This window comes from Nelumbo nucifera, chromosome 5 (assembly GCF_055504915.1).
Source record: "Nelumbo nucifera cultivar China Antique chromosome 5, China Antique-T2T, whole genome shotgun sequence".
NCBI lineage: Eukaryota > Viridiplantae > Streptophyta > Magnoliopsida > Proteales > Nelumbonaceae > Nelumbo > Nelumbo nucifera.
The window spans coordinates 21,573,576-21,594,996 of record NC_142653.1 but is presented as its reverse complement, the minus strand read 5'-3'; the positions used below and the strand labels follow the sequence as shown (position 1 = coordinate 21,594,996).

At 38.5% G+C, this 21,421-nt stretch overlaps 1 protein-coding gene across 1 annotated transcript; it reads left to right on the top strand.

Annotated features, from left to right (window-relative positions):
- Positions 1-10,123: 10,123 nt before the first annotated feature.
- Positions 10,124-12,934, top strand: LOC104595736 (putative indole-3-pyruvate monooxygenase YUCCA9). Its single transcript, XM_010256601.3, has 4 exons — positions 10,124-11,029; positions 11,392-11,640; positions 12,091-12,213; positions 12,624-12,934. The coding sequence occupies exons 1-4, from the start codon at positions 10,415-10,417 to the stop codon at positions 12,819-12,821; spliced, it is 1,185 nt and encodes a 394-aa protein (XP_010254903.1). The 5' UTR covers positions 10,124-10,414; the 3' UTR covers positions 12,822-12,934.
- Positions 12,935-21,421: the final 8,487 nt, after the last annotated feature.

Here is a 21,421-nt window from a genome sequence, read left to right as displayed (position 1 = left end):
AAAAAAGATATAAGCGGTTGTGCCAAATTGAGAAATGATGTGCATACTTGTAGAATTGTCACCCATCTCCGTAGCTTTCAAAAAAAAATCATCCATTTTCTATATAATATACATTACAATGACCCATTTCAATTCTTATTTGTTTTTATGAACCGGCATTATTTATTCTAATTTTAGGAATGCGCTTAGCTTTACAAACATGGGATTAAGGATATCGATGTTGATGGGTAGGGATGATTATTTATGATCAACCCAACCTGACCAACCTGGGCTTCTCAGCTTGCAAACACTTGAGCCAAGGCAGTCAAATTTCTCTCAAGCCTCATCTAGATTGGACCTACATCAAGCCTGCTCACAATGTGGGTTGGGCTCGGGCCATGAAAGCCCTATGTCCAACAAACCCAACCTATCCCAGAAGTTGTGTGTATATTTATAATATATACTATAATATTGGTATAATGTCTTAGGGGTGTTCTGTAGTGTGGATGAGGATTTGGTGGGTGTGGATTGGTCCACACTACACCATAATCCACAACTGTTCTAAACTGTGGACAAACTGTGTGAATTGGGCCAGTCTACACCCATAGTGGCATTTTGTACATAGAGGTGTAAATCAGGTCAAGCCACCCGCGGCCCGGCATGGCCTGACACGGCACGATGACACACGGGCCATGCCAGACCTGGCACAATAGTTTGCACCGTGTTGGGCCTGGGGTTCGAAGTCCAAGGGCTGGCATACACGGCACGGCCTGCAGGCCCATAGCGGGCTGCGCTTGGTCCGTCAACAACTATATAACAAATAGTTTAGGGGGGCATTTTGGGTAAAGTTATAAATAACTTTACAATGACCAAAATACCTCTCCCAACAACTAAATGTCAATTAGTTTTTAGGGTATTTTGGGAAATTGAATTATTTTCAATTTCTATAAATAGCGCTATCCTCCACAATTCTCATCACACTAATTCAACAATTCTCTTAATCTCTTATCGCTCACTCTCTCTTATACATTCTCTACAATTTGAGTGAATTCTGACTGGCTGATTGTTTGATTCTCCTATTCTCAACTTTATTGAAGGTTCAACAAGAAGAAGGCTTGCTCAACCAGCTCAAGTATCTCAAGTTATCAATTTAGGAAGCTTGGACTCTTGGAGTTGAAAGGCTTTAATCGTTGAAATCAAGTTAGAATTTTGAACCGGAAATCCGGGTAAGTCCAATTAAATTAATTTTTATTTTTTTAGAATAAAAAAAAATGGCCGGCTCTTCCTGAAACCAATTCCCCAACATGTCCATTGTCAACGATATTCAGTCGCATCATAATAGTGTTAGCATTGACATGGATGCTATTGATATTGATGGAACTTTCACCCTTGGTACTGATACTAGAGAAAAGAAAAAGAGGGCCTCTAAGTTGAGTAGGGGTGGCAAATGGGTGGGCTGGGTAAGGACTGAATATCAACCCATCCATATTGACCCACCAACCCACCATGACCCATCATCAATGCTTCTTAAAGGGTCATAACCCACCCTAACCTTGGGTCACCCTAACCCATCCATATTGACCCACTTGACCCAGCCATATTGACCCTTACCTACGCTCACCCATAATAACCCATGCACCTACCTCACATATAAATACAGAAACGGGTCAGGTCAACCCATATACAAAAAAAAACAACTTTTGAGAGAACAAACTCTCTTGAGTCTACCACGTGGCAAAAACGGGTTGAGTCGACTTATATACCCGAAAATGCAAAAATTATGCAGAAAAATGCCAAAAGCTTTGTAGAAAATGCAAAAATTTTACAAAAAATACTAGAAAAATTGCAGAAAATACCAAAAAATTGCAGAAACTCATGAAAACACTAGAAAAATGTTGAAATCAAGCAGAAAATTTGTAGGAATTCAGAAAAAATATAGAAAAATAACAAAAAAATTGCAAAAATGCATAAAATACTAGAAATTGTAGAAAATGCATAACTTTTGCAGAACAATTGCAAAAAAAAATGCAGAAAATACTAGAAAATTACAAAAAATGCAGAAAAATACTAGAAAGTTGTAGAAAATACATGAAATATAAAAAATTCCAGAAAATTGAAAAACTAATGCAGAAAATACCAGAAAATTGCAGGAAATACAAAAAAGTACCAAAAATTTGCAGAAAATGTAGAAAAATACCAGAAATTACAAAAAACAATGCAGAAAATCCAATAAAGTTTTGGAAAAGTACCAGAAAATTTCAGAAATTGCAGAAAAAAACTAGAAATTTGCAAAAAATGCAGAAAATACCAAAAATTATAAAAAAAGCAGAAAATAGAAAATAAATTGCAGAAATGAGTATAAATTTTACAAAAAATCAGAAAAACGCAAAAAAAAAAAAACAAAAAAATTGTAGAAAAGATGAAAACACTAGAAAACATGAAAATATACCATAAAAACATGGCAAAAAATGTTTGGAGGAAGGCACGGCCTTTACTCAGAAACCTTCAACCTGAGCACAAACTTTTGAATTACTAAAGCCAAGGATTAAAGTATCGGTATCGAGTATCATGTATTACATCGGATAACACGGATATGGATACACTTTGGAAAATGCATGGATACAGATAAAAAATATGGAAACATATGGATAAGCTAGAGAAATACATAAAATTTTATAAATACTTCAATAACACTAAATATAAGATCAAAATAATCACAAAATAGTATATAAATACATGGAAAATGTAAATTTTAATGATATATAAGAAGAAATATATTACAATTAGTATACTAGGATGCATAGCTATCATATAATTTTATTTATAATGGATCAATCAAGAGTCCAAGACACTAATATATGCACCTATTATATTTTATTTTACTATTTTAATTATTGTGTGTATGTATGTATGCATGTATAATTTTAGAGTAGGTTCATTGACCAATCTTGGCCTGGGCTCGAACCCAACCCGAGTGCATCAAATTACAATGCAGGCTAGGCTCAGATTGGAAAGATCGGACTTGACCTCAAGCTTGATCCGGGTTCAGGCCTTAAGCCCAAATTTTAGAGTCGGGCATGAATTGACCATAAACCCAATACAACCTACCTGATTTACACCATACATTTTACAATATAATATGGCAATGCGTGGCTGCAATTCACGACGGATAATTCTCTACAGAGGTTTTGTTTATTTATTAACAAAGCTTGAGGTAGCAAGAAGGTTTTATTGCGATAAAACTATTATTCATGCATCTTTTGTATTATATAACCTTGTTAGTTAATTAGTTTTTCAACCTGGATGAAGTTGTGGCATGGTTTTTAAAACTGAACTGGTCAGGGGTCCAGTTACCAGTTCAAATGATCCAACCGTTTGACCCGAATGGTCGGCTTGTTCTGACAAAAAAAATTAAAATTTGAAAAACAGTTAAAACTGTTTAAACGGTTCAAACGGTTTACTGACCAAAATCAACGGTTTGCCAGATAATCAAACGGTTTAAAATTTGATATGCTCGGTCCATGTGTTTAGGTATGTGATGTTTAGTTTTGTTTTTGTTGAATGTTGAGTTAGGTTATGCATTCTAATCCAACTTTTTTGCCAGAAAAAATTAGGATGCGTATGTATATTATAATTTAACCTAACAAATTAAGCCAATTGGCAAAAACATTTACGGTAAATCATCTAAAATCAATACTTTTATGTGGATAACTTTGATCTATATGTAGTTGGTTATTTTTCTACTTATCGCTTATTTTTTATTAGGTACTAGTAGTTAAATTCAGAGAGAGAGAGAGAGAGAATATTCTTCTATTCATGTCACACAATTTGGGAATGAGCAAAGCCAAATCTCGATCAATGGGGTCATTTTTTAAATTTCGTTCTTGAAATTTGAAGAGACCGGCTTGAGTTAGGGCAAATTCATGTTCACACAGTTCTAACAGACTTTTCCATCATTGCATTGGGAATATCTCCCCATAAAATAAAGTATATTAGTATGGAGATTGATGAAGGGTGTTTTGGCAACACCCTGCTGTTTTGACTATTTCCTGGTGTCTGATGACTCAAAGGTTGAGCTGGAATATTTCTGTTGAATAAAGGCTTGGATGCCGAACTAATTGGATTGAATTAGGAGGCTGCTCGGGTGCCGAGCTGGGTAGCTCTTCAAAGAGACCTGCAAGGAAACAGTGTCAGAGGACCCGAGGTGGCTAACCCGGCGAGGTCGCTCCGATGCTTAAGTTAGTATTCTTGTAGTAGATTGCGAGCTAAAAATTAGAAAGTATGAGAGCTAGAATGTACTTAATTGTATGTACCCTCTCGTTTCCTTGGGGTTGGTGCCTTTATATAAGCTTTGTTTGGCGTGAGCTTCACGCACTGCATCCGAGATTTCCGGGAGGTCGCCTAACCAATCCAAGATCCTTAGAGGTAACTGCCACACACATTGACCATCCTCCAGAACTCTCGGTACATGGGCCAACTTCCAAGAATCATGGGAGTGAAGACAAACCGCGATTTGGGATCCAACTATTCCAAGATGCCATGTGTCATAATGTGATTGGAGGACCAAATCCACCCTCATCAATTGTCCCCCACTCCCGAGCTGAGGGCAGCTCGGTGAAAGGAGTAGATTGTTCCTTTTGGCTTGGAATGAGTTTGATGAGCTCGTAGTCGTAAACATCGGTCCAATTTGCTTCTCAGGTCGGAAGAGTTCGAGTGTTTACAGCCTTACGCAGGACCTCGCCGTCTTGATTTTTGGGGCACGAGAGTGAATTCATCTACTCGAGGAGAGGTGGAGCAGGTACCCCGAGGACATCTACCTTATTAGGGATGTGACCATCAAGGAGTTATGCAATCCGGCTAAGTACCTCAAGAGCGAAGCTCATCTTGTCGTCCTCAAGAAGGGGTTCTAACTGCGTGATTGCTTTATTAGGTCGCTCCACCTAGGTAGACTTCGACACAGAGTCACTCGAACTGGTTCTCAAAAGAGTAGCTAGTGAGTTCGACGCGAAGCCTAAAACCGAAGTGAAGAGATCAGCCAAGTTTGCATCCGCCATGGTGCTGAGAGTGAACTAGTCTTTTCGTTGTTCTTTTTCTTGTGCTGAATGCGAGCTGCTTTTTATTTTGCCCATGCAAAAGAGGCGACTGTGCCTCATGCGGTACCGAGGTCTTTTATAAGCTCGACACCTTAGCCCTTAGGCTTTGGGAGCGACTTGCGGTTCACTCTCCTTATCCTTGATTTAGCCCATGCCGAAGAGGTGACTGGGTCTCATGAGGTGCCAAGGTCTTTTGTCAGCTCGACACCATAGCCCTTAGGCTCTAGGAGTGACTCATAGTCCACTCTCCATTGTATTATTTAGTCAACATGTGGCCTAACCAGTTCGCTTAAGCGGGTGGTCATTCTGTTGTACACTTAGATGTGACTACTTCTACATCGTCACTTGAGATTGGCCTCCTCAGGAAGGTGCTTGCAAGATCATGGTGTACTGCTCCTGGAACCGCTGACTGTCTGCTTCAATTGGAGTCATGGGAGGCTTACCCTGAGGGGGCAGCTCTGCTGTCTGCGGGTCACCTATTCTTATGGGAACCATAAGGGCCTCGACCTATGAGGGCGGTTCCACTTTCAGCCAAGGTTCAAAGTATCGATACGATATGAGTTTTGGTCGTATCGTATTGGTAATTAGAAACAGCAGATACATATTTTTTTTTTGTTTTTTTTTTCTAAGTTTAGTTTTTTGGGAAGCTTATAAGATACTTTTTATTATTAAAAAAAAGTGGGGGTCCGAAACACATGGAAACAGGCATTTCGAACTGTATCTTTTTCAAAAGATACGATACGATATGCCCCATATCGAGCATATCGTATCGATACTTGAACCATACTTTCAGCTCGCTTCCAACTCTCAGGGGGCCATAAAAGCTTAATCTATAGTGAGGCTCCGCAGTTCGGGCTGGAGATAGTCAGGGTAAGATCGCTGAGGTTCGCTCAGGCTGGTTATTTGTTTCTGTTCCATTTGTAGGTTTTGTCATTACTTTCAATGTCAGATGATAAGTTGATGCCATGGTTGCACCGCATCATCCCTCGGAGACGCTGGTTGTCAACTCCTACAAGAATCCACAGGGAGCTTGACTTGCGGGAGTAGCTCGACTAGCTCTAGGTTGCCAACTTGCGTGGGAGCCTTGAAAGGCTCGACCTGCAAGGGCGTCCACATAGTCCGTAGGTCGTTAACTCCTGCGGGAGCCACGAAGAGTTCAACCTATAGGGGAGACCTTACGAAGAAGGATAACGAGGCTCGTCCGGGCTGAAATGAGGTTGGCAAAGCTGCTTAATTGGTTGGCCATAAACTCCTGCGGGAACCGTGAATGGCTCAACCTATAGGAGCGGCCTTACTCCAAGGTGCTTGTCACCAGGCTATTGGTTATTAAGGTCATTCTGCTGCTGATTGCTCGAATGCACCTAGTTTCTTAATTATCATGATGGAGGAGCGTTCTCATGTTCTTGCCTCCCCAGTAATTGATTCTTTGTTCTCGATATTGGTGCTACTTAAAAATGCCTTTGAGTTAGTAAAAAGTGAAAATTAGGGAGTGAGAACTTAAATTTTTAAAATGTGAGATCTTAGCTTTATGGAAGAAGAGGACTTAACCTTTTAGAAGGTGAGAAACTTCTTATAGCATTTCCCATAGACAACGCCAATTGATGAAGGGTGTTTTGACAACACCTTGTTGTTCTTATTACTTTCTAGTGTTTGATGACTCAAAGGTTGAGTTGGAGTATTTCTACTAAATAAAGGTTTGGATGCCGAACTGATTGGATTGGATTAGGAGGCTGCTCGGGTGCCGAGCTGGGTAGCTCTTCGAAGAGACCTGTAAGGTAACAGTGTTAGAGGACCCGGGGTGGCTAACCCGGCAAAGTTGCTCCGATGCTTAAGTTAGTACTCTTATAGTAGATTGCAAGCTAAAAATCAGAAAGTATGAGAACTAGAATGTACTTAATTGCATGTACCCTCTCGTGTCATTGGGGTTGGTGCCTTTATATATATGCTTTGTTTGGCGTGAGCTTCACACACTGCATCCGAGATTTTCGGGAGGTCGCGTAACCGATCCAAGATCCCTAGAGGTAACCGCCACGCACGTTGACCATCCTCCAGAACACTCGGTACATGGGCCAACTTCCGAGAAACATGGGAGTGTTGGGATATGCATACCAAATTTGTCGGCGAGCACCTCGCAAGTTGCCTCCTGGACTTCAGTCAGGTCGGCAAGCCCTCGAGGGAGGTCGCTCCTCATGTCAAGGTCACATATGCCAGTGACAAGGTGCTAAAAGTTGGCCCTAGACGAGATGCTCCTAGCTGGCCTAAGTTGTGGTCGAAGTCGCTAAGTTGGAGTGAAAACGAACTGTGATCTGGAACTCTAAATCATCGCTTAGGTGGTGCGCATATATCATCCAGCTGTTCCAAGATGCCATGTGTCAAGATGTGACTGGAGGGCCAAATCCACCATCGTCAAAGATATTCTCAATGCAAGGCTGTAAAGGTTGTTTGAACAGAATTTGCCTGACTGAAGCCGAACTCAATTTTTGAAAGGATAGGACTTAGAAGTTTCTTTTTGAGAGTGAAAAAGAATTGGGTGGAATAGGGAAAAGACATGTAATGGGATTAAGTCAGTTTGGCATTACTGCTTTTAGGAAAAAGTACTTTAAAGGGCATTTCTAAAGAAGACTAATGAAGTAACTTCTGCTTTATTTAAAGTAGGAAGTTATACTTTTACTGTTAGTATGTTATATGTGGAACGAAAGAAAGAAGTCCCTACCAAACAAGAATCCTCGATCTAAATATCCAACGCCATTTGATTTGATAAAGCTGAGGTGGCTGAACAATGGTCATGAGATATAAATCAACCCAACAATCTATTAGCCATCCCACAACCTACCTGACGACTTGTTCACTAAAAAATAAAATAATATAAGCCACGATTCAGCTTGGGTTGGCCACTTGAGGCGCTATCAAGGGGTTCACAAGTTGGGTTTGTTGTTTGGCTTAATCACACTGATGAATATGGGTGTTCAGTGATTTACCTTTCCAGTTTGCAGCTTCGTCACCAGCTCGTTTGAATGGTGTGGATAGGCTTTTTTGGCTACGTGATTCATTTCTCTTTCCACTATGCGCTGATGCTGAAAGCTCAGGTTTCCTATCTTAATTTGTTGATTTGAACTATTCCCTTTCACCTCACCATGCAAAAAGCTATTACCAAAAATACAACCTTTGTCATACACCAATCAAGTGCTTAAAGTTAGAAGTTGTGGCATATTTCACAAGAGTAATGGATTTGTTTCACAGAGGATAGAGCCTTTCGTTTTGTTACATAATTCAAAATCTAGTGGGGTATTATTGGGTTGCACCCTAACTACGAAAGTGTTCATTATAAACACTTTTAGTCCTTTGAAGTACTAAAAATATCAGAAGAACGAGTTTTAAGGGGTATTCTATAGTGTGGATGAGAAATTGGTGAGTGTGGATTGATCCACACTACATCCTATGTCAGGGATTAATCCACACTACACCATAATCCACAACTGCTCTGAATTGTGGACAAATTGTGTGGATTGGACTAGTCCACATCCACAGTGGCATTTTGTGAATGTAGTGTAGTCCACACTACACTTTTTTTTTTATTCCATGTATCTCATATACATTTATGAATGATGTAGACTAACATTTTAAAAAATAACTCGGAAACGGAACGTTCTGGCCACCAGTTTTTGGGTCGACGGTTTGATTGTTCGGTTTGAACGGATGGCTCGTTTTGACATACAAATTAAAAATAATTAAAAATAAAAATGGTAAAAAACCGTTGAACGGGTCTATGAGTTGACGATTTGATCGCTCGGGTCAACGGGTTGTTGACTTTTGGTTTGGGGTAAAACGGAACCACTTGTCTGGATGGTTCCCGAGCCGAACGGTCCAACCGTATCTGTTAATGGCAGTTCAAAAACCTTGATCTATATAGTTAATCATAATTATCTAATTTTTGCATTTTATATGATAAATATATTGAAAAATGCATCAATGAATTAATATTAACTAATAAATATTATTTTTTATAAAAATAATAGTAAAATAATTAAAATTTTAAAAAATTATATTTTAAATATTATTTTATTAATAAAATATTAAAATTTAAAAAAATTAAAAAATTAAGTAAATTAATTAATATTTTATTAACAAAAATATTAAAATGTGAAACAAGCAATAGGGTTTCAGCCTTTGAGGAAAAGTGTGAAGTAGGGGATCAAAAATCAAATATGAATGGTCTCTAACCATGAGATTTTGTCATGAATGAGAAATTGGGGTGTGGACTGAACCGCTCCATGATATAGCGTGGACCGGTCCCATCCACAACGTGCAGAACGAGTGTTCATCCCATGATCCACGAGATAAACAAGGTGCCGAACACCGCCTTAGTCTTGAGTTTATTATGGATTTAATCTCCTGCTAGACAAACCCAACTGACTAATGGGCATAATAATCAATGCTGACCTTGAATCTACCCTACCCATACTGAGTACTGAGTAGTAATCCCTCTAAAGGCTCGATTTAGGAAGAGTGCAAATACAAATGAAGCCTATGAGATATGCATATTCGCATTGGTAGTCTTAGGTCTTAACAAATAGAGCCTAATGAACAGCCTTTCTTATAGATGAAAGAAAGTTGTTGAAGACCTAATAGTTGAGATATCAATTGGTGTTACTCTAAAAATTGAGGTGTAAAATGGTCAAATCAAACTGTGGAATTACAGACCAATGTTTTCGAATCACCGTTGATTTAGACGTTCGGACCATTTAGTGTGAGAACTGTTCACATAAAAAATTTTATTTTATTTCAAATTTGGTTCCTAATAAAAAACCGTTGAATTAGTTAATGATCTGTTGATTTGGATAATTGAACCGTTAATCTATTTGAATTATTTAATGGTTTTGGCCATTTTTTTATTTTAATTAATTTTTTAATTTTTATCAAAATGGAGCATCTGTTCAAATCAGATGGTCCAACTGTTGACTCAGAAACTGGTGGGCAGAACAATTTCGGTTCCGAGTCGTTTTTTAAAACATTATTACAGACTCTCTATGATATACAAAGGTGTTTTTGTTTTTGGGTTGGAGAGGGGGAGGGGGACCAACGGTCCCAAGAACAAATTAGGCTATTTTCTGCCAACCTTGATGGGTGCTGGGTTATCTCGTTTTAAGCTATCCTTGATCATTTCTATGCAAGGTGCTAATTTGTTAGCTTCTACTGTCAGCGTTTCTTTCCATTTTGTTAGTGTCGTCGTTTCCCTGTTCAGAAAACTCCAGAGAACTGCACGAGATAGTTCACCGGAACGGGGAATTGAATAAGGTTTGTTTGAATTACTGAATTCAAGATCTATACAAGTCATCAAAAGAATGGAAACAGAATTGAAGTGCGTCTGGGTTCCGGGGCCTGTGATAGTGGGTGCTGGGCCTTCGGGGCTTGCCACTGCTGCTTGCCTCAAAGAGAAAGGAGTTCCCTCACTGATACTCGAGAGAGAGAACTGTTTAGCCTCCTTGTGGAAACTGAAAGCTTACGATCGACTAAGACTTCATCTCCCTAGACAATTCTGCGAGCTCCCAAATATGGCCTTCCCACCAGAGTTTCCCATCTACCCAACAAAGCTACAGTTCCTGAGCTACATAGAAGCTTACGCTAAGCACTTCTCAATTGAGCCCATGTTCGGCAAAGAGGTTCGACATGCTGATTATGATTCAACCTTGGGTTTCTGGAGAGTGCGAACGAATGAGTCTGAGTTTGTCTGCCGGTGGTTAGTTGTAGCCACAGGGGAGAATGCAGAAGCTGTGATGCCGGAGATTGCTGGGATGTCAGATTTCCGGGGTAGGCTCCTGCATACTAGTATGTATGGACATGGAGCTGGTTATAACGGAAAGAAGGTTTTAGTCGTGGGATGTGGAAACTCCGGCATGGAGATTAGCTTGGATTTATGTAACAATTGCGCTCAGACTTCATTAGTAGTAAGAGACAAGGTAATATGGTTATTTTGGTTCCTATTCTTGTTTTGTAGTTAATTGACTCCTGCTTCCCTTTTCTTTTATTTGCTTAACAACCTCTTTTCTACTGTTGCTCTGCTATCAGTTAAAGCTTTTGTTATCTACTGATAGTCTGATATTACTTTCTCTCTCTATCTCTACATCTGCCCCTTTGCAAATATTCTGATCGATGTCTTGTTTTCTTTTCTTTTTCTTTCTACATCATACACATAAATGATATCAGTAAAGTAATACCAAAGAAAGAGATATATGGGATGTAGTAGTAGAAGTTTTTTTTTCCTGGTGTAAGTTTCTTTTTCAGTTTATAGTTACTGATTTGCGTTTTATATTTTTTGCAGTTACATGTTTTGCCCAGGGAAATGCTTGGGCTGTCGACCTTTGGTCTTTCAATGTGGTTACTCAAGTGGTTTCCCACAAAACTGGTCGATTGGTTTCTTCTCTTCTCTTCATGGTTTATCCTTGGAGATATCCAGAAATTTGGGCTTACAAGACCCAAAATTGGGCCCCTAGAGCTGAAGAAAACTACTGGAAAGACTCCAGTTTTAGATGTCGGTACCCTAGCCAAAATCAAGACCGGAAAAATCAAGGTCTCTATTAGCTTTCTTCTACTTGAAACTTTCTTGAATTTTGGTGCTGGTGCAAATCATTACTGAATATAGACGGGAAAAAAAAAAAGCTTCTCACTAACTCGGTTTTGTGCTCTGAAAATGGAGTTGCATGAAAACATGCTTTCGACTGAAGCAAATCAAAATTTAAGCCTATATTATCAAGTACTAGATGTAGTTCATTGTTGACTGTACGAAAAGAAAACCAAGGTAATGTTCAGAGGGACACCATGACCAATTTTTGGCATCTAGTAGAGCTTAAGTTCCTATATAGAAATGAAGAGAGAGATCAAGAAGAACAATTAATACATAATATTTTTTTATGGTTGAAAGGTTGTCTAAAGCTTTTGGTTATCCAACAACAGAGTTCGAACTTTTTATGTTGTGTAAACATTTACATCATTTATGTCTAAATCTTTTTGGTGTTTTCAGGTAGTTCCTGGTATCCAGAGATTCACCAGGGAAGGTGTAGAGTTTGTTGATGGAAGAGTTTTGGAATTCGATTCAGTGATTCTAGCAACTGGGTACAGAAGCAATGTACCTTCATGGCTCAAGGTAAATCTGAAGGCTTGTCTAAATGAGAAAAAGGATGCAAATATAGAATCCTTTATAGTTAAACGATGACAAGGAAGAGCTATCAGGGTTCATTATACTTGATCCTATAACTCGGAGATATATATATATATATATATATATATATATATATATATATATATATATATATAGCTAAAAAATGGAAAAGGAACAAGGTCATCAACAGGCTAATAGAGCTTGTGCTATTTGAATTCTCTTTTGTCTCTCCAATTCAAATGTCAGAAGTAGTCACCATTACACAGAAGAATTTGATCATTTCAATCATGAACGCTAAACAGAAAAGTTAGGAACATTTGAACAGAGAAAACACTAGAACAATCAATAATCTCATTCCTAACCCTTTCCTTTCTTTTCTTTTCTTTTTTAATAAGGAGGGAGAATTCTTTAACAAGCAAGATGGGTATCCAAAAACGCCATTCCCAGGCAGTTGGAAAGGTAGCAATGGACTCTACAGTGTCGGCTTCACCAAGCGAGGCCTGTTAGGAGTTTCTGCAGATGCTCGGAGAGTTGCCGAAGACATATCACGACAATGGAATTCAGAAACAAAGCATTTGTGCTTTGAATTGTAAACCGAACAACTTACACCAGAAAAAAAAATGTAATATATCAATACAGAACTAGTGCATCTTATGTGGTTTCCATATCCATAATTGTTCATATTAATCATGCCAATTAATCTCAAGTTTGGAGTTATTAAATCATTTGTTATAGACAATATCAATTTCAATTAAAAGTAGGAATGTTAATCCTACTCTCTCGAGTAGAATTAGAGATCTATACCCTTGAAAATATCAATTTCAATTGAAAATGAGTCTCTGTGTGATGTAATTATAAATCACCCCTTTTCGAAAAGACACACCCTTATATGTAAAAGCACTAGTGATGATCGGATTATCTCTATTGCCATTCACATCGAATATCACCTTGACTAAATATCATGTTCAAGAACTTAGAGAGAGAGAGAGAGAAATGAACTTAGACATAAAAACATGGTAAGCTTCACGAAATGCACGTTATTATTGTGAATTATCAAAATGGAGGGTGATCTTGTGGCCAAGCCAACTATTTCCAAAGGTAGAGCAGTACCACCTCTTACGAATTTTCAGCGAGGACTGATTGCCATTTCTCTTCTTTAGTTCTTTTCTAGCCTGTTAAGCCAATTAACTAACAACAAATAACCAAAATTATTCTTTTCCTATCAGCCTTGATCACGCTTTTACCCTTCTTTCTTATCTCAGGATCTATGAAATCGATGTTCCATATCAGACTCTCCAGCTGCAACAGTTTTTGTTACGGAAAACCCAAGAAAAACAGATTGGAATAGCACTCAAAATTGAAAGAAAAAGACATAAAGAGAAGCAAAGAACACAAATTTACGTGGTTCGGCTTAAAAGATAATATAAGAGAGAAGATGATGGACAACTTTATTAAAGTGATTGAATTACATATATAGGTACAAGTGATTGAATTTTATCAGAACACTTCAATGTTGAGTAGATGAGGATAAGCAAGAGTTGGATGTTATCATGCATTGGATAGATACATAAGCTGGATGTTACATTATCTAATATCCCCCCTCAAGTGATACATGGATTGACCACGTTTAACTTGGAGCGTAATACTGCAAAGCGAGGATGACTCAATGCCTTAGTAAGGCCATCTGCTAGTTGATCAACAGAGGCAACAAACTGAACTCTAAGATGTCATTTGTTGACATAGTCCCGCACAAAGTGAATGTCAATTTCGATGTGCTTCGAGCGAGAATGGAGCACTGGATTGGCAGCAAGGAAGGTGGCAGAGGCAGCAACTGCAAGAGACCTATATTCGGATTTCGTGCTTGAGCGGGCAATTGTTTGTTGCTTCTTCGAGCACCAAGACACCAGATTGTTCCCAAGAAAAACACAAAAACCGCTTTGGGATTTTCGATCATCGGGGTTTCCTGCCCAGTCAGCATAAAAAAAAGTGGAGAGTAGATCAGTAGAAGAAGGAGTGAGACATAGGCCATAATGCATAGTACCCTTAAGATAGCGCAATATACGCTTGACAACAGCCCAATGGAGAGTAGTGGGGGCATGCATATACTGGCAAACCTTGCTGACTGCAAATGCCATATCAAGACGAGTAAAAGACAGATACTGTAGAGCCCCAACTGTTTGTTTGTAAAGCTGAGCATCGACAAAGGGATCACCAATAACACAGAGTAGAACCTAAAGGGAGAGGTGTCTTGGCTGGTTTAGCCTCGAGCATACCCACTTTAGTAAGCAACTCATAAACATATTTATGTTGAGACAGAAACATGCCGTTGTGTAGCCGAGTGACCTCAATTCCCATAATGTAATGAAGTGGACCAAGGTCTTTCAAAGCAAACTTGGAGCTCAGAAGAGTTATAGTGAAAGAAATCAATTGGGGGAATGATCCTGTGATGATAATGTCATCAACATATACCAAGATAAACAAAGAGCCAGCAATGCAATGCTTATAAAAGAGTGAGTGATGCAATGCTTATAAAAGAGTGAGTGATTAGCTTGTGAAAGTTTGAAGTCAAGACCAATTAAGAAATTAGAAAGCTTATTGTACCATGCACGAGGAGCTTGGCATAGGCCATATAAGGAGTGTTTCAAGGAGCATACATGATTTGGAAGTTGGGGATCCTTGAAGCCCGGTGGTTGATACATATATATAGTTTCTATGAGATCCCCATGCAGAAATGCATTTTGCACATCAACTTGATGAGCATGCCAACCCTTAGAAATAGCAAGAGAGAGTAGAAGTTGAACAGTTGTTGGCTTAATCACTGGACTGAATGTATCATGAAAGTCCACCCCTGACTGTTGAGAGAAACCACGTGCAACAAGACGAGCCTTGTAACGAGACACATGCCCATCAGAACCCTGTTTAATACGAAACACCCATTTGCAGGTGATAATGTTATGGCCCTTGGGTTTAGGTACAAGCTCCCAGGTTCGATTGCGTTGGAGGGCATCGAATTCATCTTGCATGGCAGAGCGCCAATGAGGAATAGAGAGGGCTTGGGTTATTGAGGAAGGTTCAGATTCAGGTGAGAGAGGAAGGTACTTAGTTGCAATGAAAGTCTTGGGTTTGAAAACACCACTCTTAGCTCGAGTGGTCATGGGGTGTGTATTGGAGGGTGGTGGAGGTTGTTGAATGATAGAGGTGTTAGGTGGTGCTGATATAGTTAATGAAGGTAAGTGAGGTGGAGAAGATGATGGAGCATGGTCAACAGTAGGAGATGAAGGAAGGGAAGGGGGAGGAGAGGTTTCATTATTGGTCGAAGTGGGAGAGCTATCGGAGATAGCTGATGGTGTGTTAATGGTGAAACCGGGATTGGGGTGTGTTTCATTAAACAATACATGGCGAGATATGTACCATTGTCCAGTTGCAAGATGAAGACATCTATAGCCATGGTGTTCTAGGCTGTAGCCCATGAAAATGTAGGGGGTGGATCTGAAATCCATCTTATGTTGATTGTAAGGTCTCAAGTAGGGAAAACATTCATAGCCAAAAGCCTTGAGAAAGGAATAATTTGGTTTGGTGTGAAAAAGTATCTCCATGGTGAGACATATCCAATGACTTTACTAGGCATTCTATTGTATAAATAAGCAGCAGTATAGAATGATTCCCACTAGAAACGCATGGGTACAGATGCCTGGGCTAGCAGAGTTAAACCAGTCTCAGTTATATGCCTATGTCTTCTTTCGACACAACCATTTTGTTCAGAGGTGTGAGGGCAACTTAGCCGATGTGATATACCACACTGCTCAAGCATGGGATGAAAAAAGAGAACTCCTTCCTGCCATCAGTTTGTAGGGCCTTAATAGAACAACCAAGTATATTTTCAACATTGGTCTTGAACTTGATAAAAGCATTTAGAGCTTCAGACTTTAGTTTGAGAGGAAAAATCCACAAGTACTTACTAAAAGCATCAACAAAACTTATATAATATTTAAAACCACCATGAGAAGCAATGGAGGCAGGTCCCCAAATGTCTGCAAATATCAACTGTAATGGTGCAGTAACAATAGGTGAACTAGTTGAAAAGGGTAACTTGTGACTCTTACCCATGGGACAGGAAAAACAAAAGCTTAGTGATTTACCAGAGTTAACTGACAATTTATTCTTGAATACTACTTGTCTAACAATGTTGGTGCTGGATGTCCAAAATGCCGATGCCAAAGATCCATTGAAGTTCTTTCTCCTACGAGAGCAAGGTTTTTTGTACTTTGGGATTTTTTATCATTCGGCAGTTTATAGAGACCATTGCTAATCGACCTTTCCAGTAGGATCTTCTTCGTTTGTCGATCCTTCACAACAAAGAATGAGAGGTCGTGAAGAAGATTGTATACAAGAAGAACCAACATTCTTACTTTTCAAATGCTCAATTTGTAATTCGAATTTGATCTGTCCCACTGTAAGAGGAGTGAAGTTTCAAGTTACTGAGCTCTGAAGTTAGATGGTTTGTGGCTTCGGAATCTGGATACCAACTCCCATCATTATCTATGGAAGCAAAATTGATTGAGTTTGATGTTGAGTTTGCTGCCCGATCTAAATCACCATCTTTGTGATACCTAAAATAACAGTTCTTTGTAGTATGGTTTTTCTTTTTACAGATTTGACAAGGTCCAAGATTAGTACTCATCTTTTTATTTTCACCAGTGGTCTGCTGGTTTTTCTGGGTCGATTATCTTGACCTTTGTTCTTGTTATGATTGAATCTAGACCCTCTTTGCTGATGTCCACATTGAGCAACATGGACACTTGGTATAGTATGATATGTGCTTGCCCTTAGAGCTTCCAGTCTGAGTTCATGGTTGTAAAGCATGTTTTGAATATCATCAAAAGTAAGTGAATCAGTTAAAGTACTCACAAATGTCATGAAGGCTTCATAATCTGATCCGATCGGTTAAGGTTTTAATCACCAAGTCTTGATTAGTGATGGGTTGTCCAGCCATGGAAAGGCTACCCGAAATATTCTTGGCCTTTTGTAGATATTCAGTCATTGGCATGGTGCCTTTTCTCAGGTGCATCAGTTATGCATGAAGTTGCATGACTCTAACTCTGGACTAGGAGGCAAATAATCTTTCCAGAGTGCTCTAAACAGCTCTGGTTGTGGTGTAGCCGATGACTTGGCCGAGGACACTCTCAGTGAGTGTGGACAGCATCCAACTGAGAAGTAGTTGGTCTTGTTTCTGCCACTAGGTGTATTCTAGGTTGGAGATCCTTTGCCCATCTTCTTCAATGATTTGAGGTGGACATGGTAAGGATCCATAAGCAAATTCGATCAAATCCGAACCATCTAACACCGGAAGGACTTTTGATCTCCAAAGCATGTAGTTATGTCGATCTAGCTTCATAGTGACGAGCTGACCAAGGTTTGTGGTGAACATGCTTCCGACCTGGAGTTGTTTGGTTTGGGTTTGAAGGGTTGAAGCAGAGGAGGTTGAAGTAGAGCTAGTATTAATGGCCATGATAACCAAGCTCTGTTACCATAAAAGATAATATAAGAGAAAAGATGATGGACGACTTTATTAAAGTGATTGAGTTACATATATAGGTACAAGTGATTGAGTTCTATCAGAACACTTCAATGTTGAGTTGATGAGGATAAGCAAGAGTTGGATGTTATCATGCATTGGATAGATACGTAAGTTGGATGTTACGTTATCTAATACGGCTTATAACCTATATCCACGGGCGAAGGAGTAGAAATTCACTATGTTGTCAGTAATGGAGAAGAAATACAAAGTCTGTACTATCACAACCTCACTCACAAAAAACCCTAAACCCCAAATACATCCAATGTCTCACTCTTCGATCTCTCACAAGATAGAAACAAAGTATATAAGAGAGAAGAAGTACAAAACTCTTCATATTTGGTTCAAACCTATAAGATGAATATGAATCACTTCTACCACAAACCACTATGAAATTTTGCCTTCGGGTTTTTCTCAAATTAATTCAGAGCAGATTCATAAAGCGAATTGCCACAAACAATTTAAGGCACAAACATAACATTTTTCAAGCCAATGTTTTCACTATTGAAGTGTCCTCATCATATAATTAGGCAACTGTCTCCAACCCAAAAGTTGAGAGTCCCAAGGGGGCCCCCTAGAACTATCAGCCCTTAGAGCTCCATTACCACCTCAAAATTCAAACTTCCTTTTTAGTTCTTTCGATTTATTTCTCCAGTTCTAATTTCAACACTCAAAAGTGGAAACCAGTCATATTCTTTTTTTTCGGTTTGTTTTTTTTTTTCATTTGATGGATAAGCTAGCTGAACACATGCTGCCTTGAGGGTCTTTGCTGCAACTCAGGACATTAACTAAGGGTTTTTGATAGGTAGTAGGTAATTGAGCTGGGCTTTGAATTCCCAACTTCAAGTTTTAACTTAGGCCCATCCAATTAAACTACAAGATCAATCCCATATCATATGCCATTAGATGTAACATTGGAGAGTCAGTAGGAGACTAGGAGACTAGGAGACAACAATTTGTGTAGTCTTTCACTTCTTTCTCATCAATATTCTATTATCCACATAATATCAGATCCACAAGTCACTTCTTGCCGAGATGATTCTCCTTGGATGACAGCAATGCAAATCATATCACAGTTAGTCTCTATGTCTCAATCATGGTTGAGACTTGAGATCCCACTAACAACTAGCCTTGGTCCCCTCCCACCCTAGCTCCAGTCAGTCACTCAGAAAGAAATGTAGAAAAAGATCCTCTTTACATCATCCCAAACTCTCTGGTCCATTCAATAACTTCCTTCATATTATTGCAGGGCCCATGTGAGTACCAGACTCTAGGCTTTTGTATATTAGCTTTATCACTTTTAGCAGTAGAAGTCCCACGCCATTTCTCATTCTCCATACTCTTTGTTCTGTGTTGTCCTTTAATTACTATGTTGAAACTGAGCATGATATAGACGTAAACAGAAAGAAATTTGAAAAACGCATTCTCTTAATCCGTAGGAATTTAAGATGGAATGATGGACACACTTGAAAAGGAATGCAGCTACAGTGACAAGCCTAAAAAAGTACAGGATCCAAAAGGCAAACCGTCTGTTTGGTGGATAGAAAAACAAGGAGATGATAGAAATGACTGTCTCCATCCTTTAGGTGGTCTATGTAATATGTATTATTTATCAAGAACCAAAGTTGGGATCTTAATAGACAGCTTTCATCCAAACTTTGGAATCATGGAAAGGAAACCTTTTATGCCAAGACATCAGACTGTAATTAGACCTAAAAGACCAAATTGTACATGAAATTATTCATTGAATTTCTAATCTCTGCAACCTTGGTTGTAGATCAATATATCGATCCTTAATCTATCCGATCAATTCCCAAGGCAGATGGGTCCAGCCCAACAGCTTTGGTCTGCGAAAGACAGCCCTGGCTGTCTTGGGAAAATGACACTCTGAGAAGAAACCCATCTGTCCTATTTGTTTGTTCAATGAAATTAAAAGGCAGTAGCTCACAAGAAAACCTTCTAATTAATCAATGGGTTAGAGTTATCCATGCATTGATAATTAAGGTCCCTGCCCATGAGCATCTCCATTCGTGTGCCACATGGTGGGGTCAGGTCATCTATGTACAGCCATGAGCCATCTGAACCAGAGCCAAGGGGTGTTCAGGGGCCAGGCCAGGCGGTGCTTAGCAATTATGACAAGGACTATCGTTTCAAATGATACTTTTAATGTCATATTCTCATTTTATAAATAAGCACTTATTTTTAAGTACTCTTAAATATGGCATAAAATAAGAAAGGATCAAAACTTGTAGATACAAATATATACAGTGGTTTTGCACTCTACATATTTGAATTTGTACTCCTTTCAAGCTAAGCCTTAGGGGTGTTATCCAACATGGATTCTTTTGTTTATCTTGTTTTTAAGAAATGTCACATCAGCGCAATCAACAATAAAATAAAAATGTGTTTTCCAAATGGAGAAAAGTGTTAAACCGCATTAGTGGTGTAATGTATGTCATGCCCACATTTTCGTGCCACCTACATTGTAGCGGGCCGTGCTGGCACGGCCTGGGCTTATGGCTTGTGGATCTTGGGCCGGTCGGGATAACCGGTATTATTTCATTTTCTTTCTTTTTGTTTTCACTACAAAAAATATGAAAAACTCAAAAATAATGAAAATTTGAAGGAAAAAATGATAAATTCAATTATTGCAACATCAATTTGAAAAAAAAAATCATCTTATAATTTTATTCCATATGAATAATTAATTCAAACAATAAAATTATTAAATGATTGAATGAAATTGAAAGAATGCTATAACAAAATTGAAAACAAAAAATTTACAATGTAATTGAAAAATTTTTAAAATAACTTACAAGGCACACATAAAATTAAAATCTCAAAATTTATAATAATCTAAATTTTTTCTTCAAGTCTCATTTTCCTTGATGATACATTTGATTATGTGTTATATGACTTATATCCTCCTTTATCTTGTAATCTATCTTCTATATCCAATCAATCTTTAAGACAAATTCATATATCCAATGTTTCATTTGTCATCCAACTATTCTCCCATCTATCACATTGTTTCTTGCATTAAAATAAGATTTCGATTCTATCATGGACATTAGAGGAGTTAGCAGATCACGTGCCTTAACGACAAGTACATGATAAAATATTAAAATTTCCTATGTTGGACATCTAACATTTTGATACATATTTTTTCAAATGACCAGTACCGATACTATTTCGATAGTAAAAATAGGTGATAAAATGAGAAAAAGTAAATTAAGATGATTTGATCGTGTGTACACGAAGAAACTGAAAGAACTAGTGGCAGACCGAAAAGGAATAAGGTGGGACTAATACGAAATGGTTTTAAATTTAATGCCCATAATATAACAATGGACATGGACATGTACTCAAAAACAGAATAGGGGAGTGAGACAAGGTATAAATGATAATGATGATGAAGTGGAGGATGAGGATGAAATTACGTATGTGCTCTCTGTCTTTAGAACTCAATTAAAGTCATGTTGGGGAACATTCTGTCATAAACCATCAGCATATTCACCCACAGATTAGGAGCCTTCTTGGAAGGGGCCTCAACTCTAGAGTCTAGATATCTTTCATTATTCTCACATTATTGTCATTCTTTTTCTCTGTTTGCTGGAG

Excerpts from the sequence above, each read along its gene's own strand:
- LOC104595736 (XM_010256601.3), top strand. The coding sequence starts at position 10,415 with ATGGAAACAGAATTGAAGTGCGTCTGGGTTCCGGGGCCTGTGATAGTG. Across the intron at positions 11,030-11,391 it reads CATTAGTAGTAAGAGACAAG|TTACATGTTTTGCCCAGGGA; the intron begins GTAATATGGTTA and ends TATTTTTTGCAG. Across the intron at positions 12,214-12,623 it reads ATGTACCTTCATGGCTCAAG|GAGGGAGAATTCTTTAACAA; the intron begins GTAAATCTGAAG and ends TTTTTTAATAAG.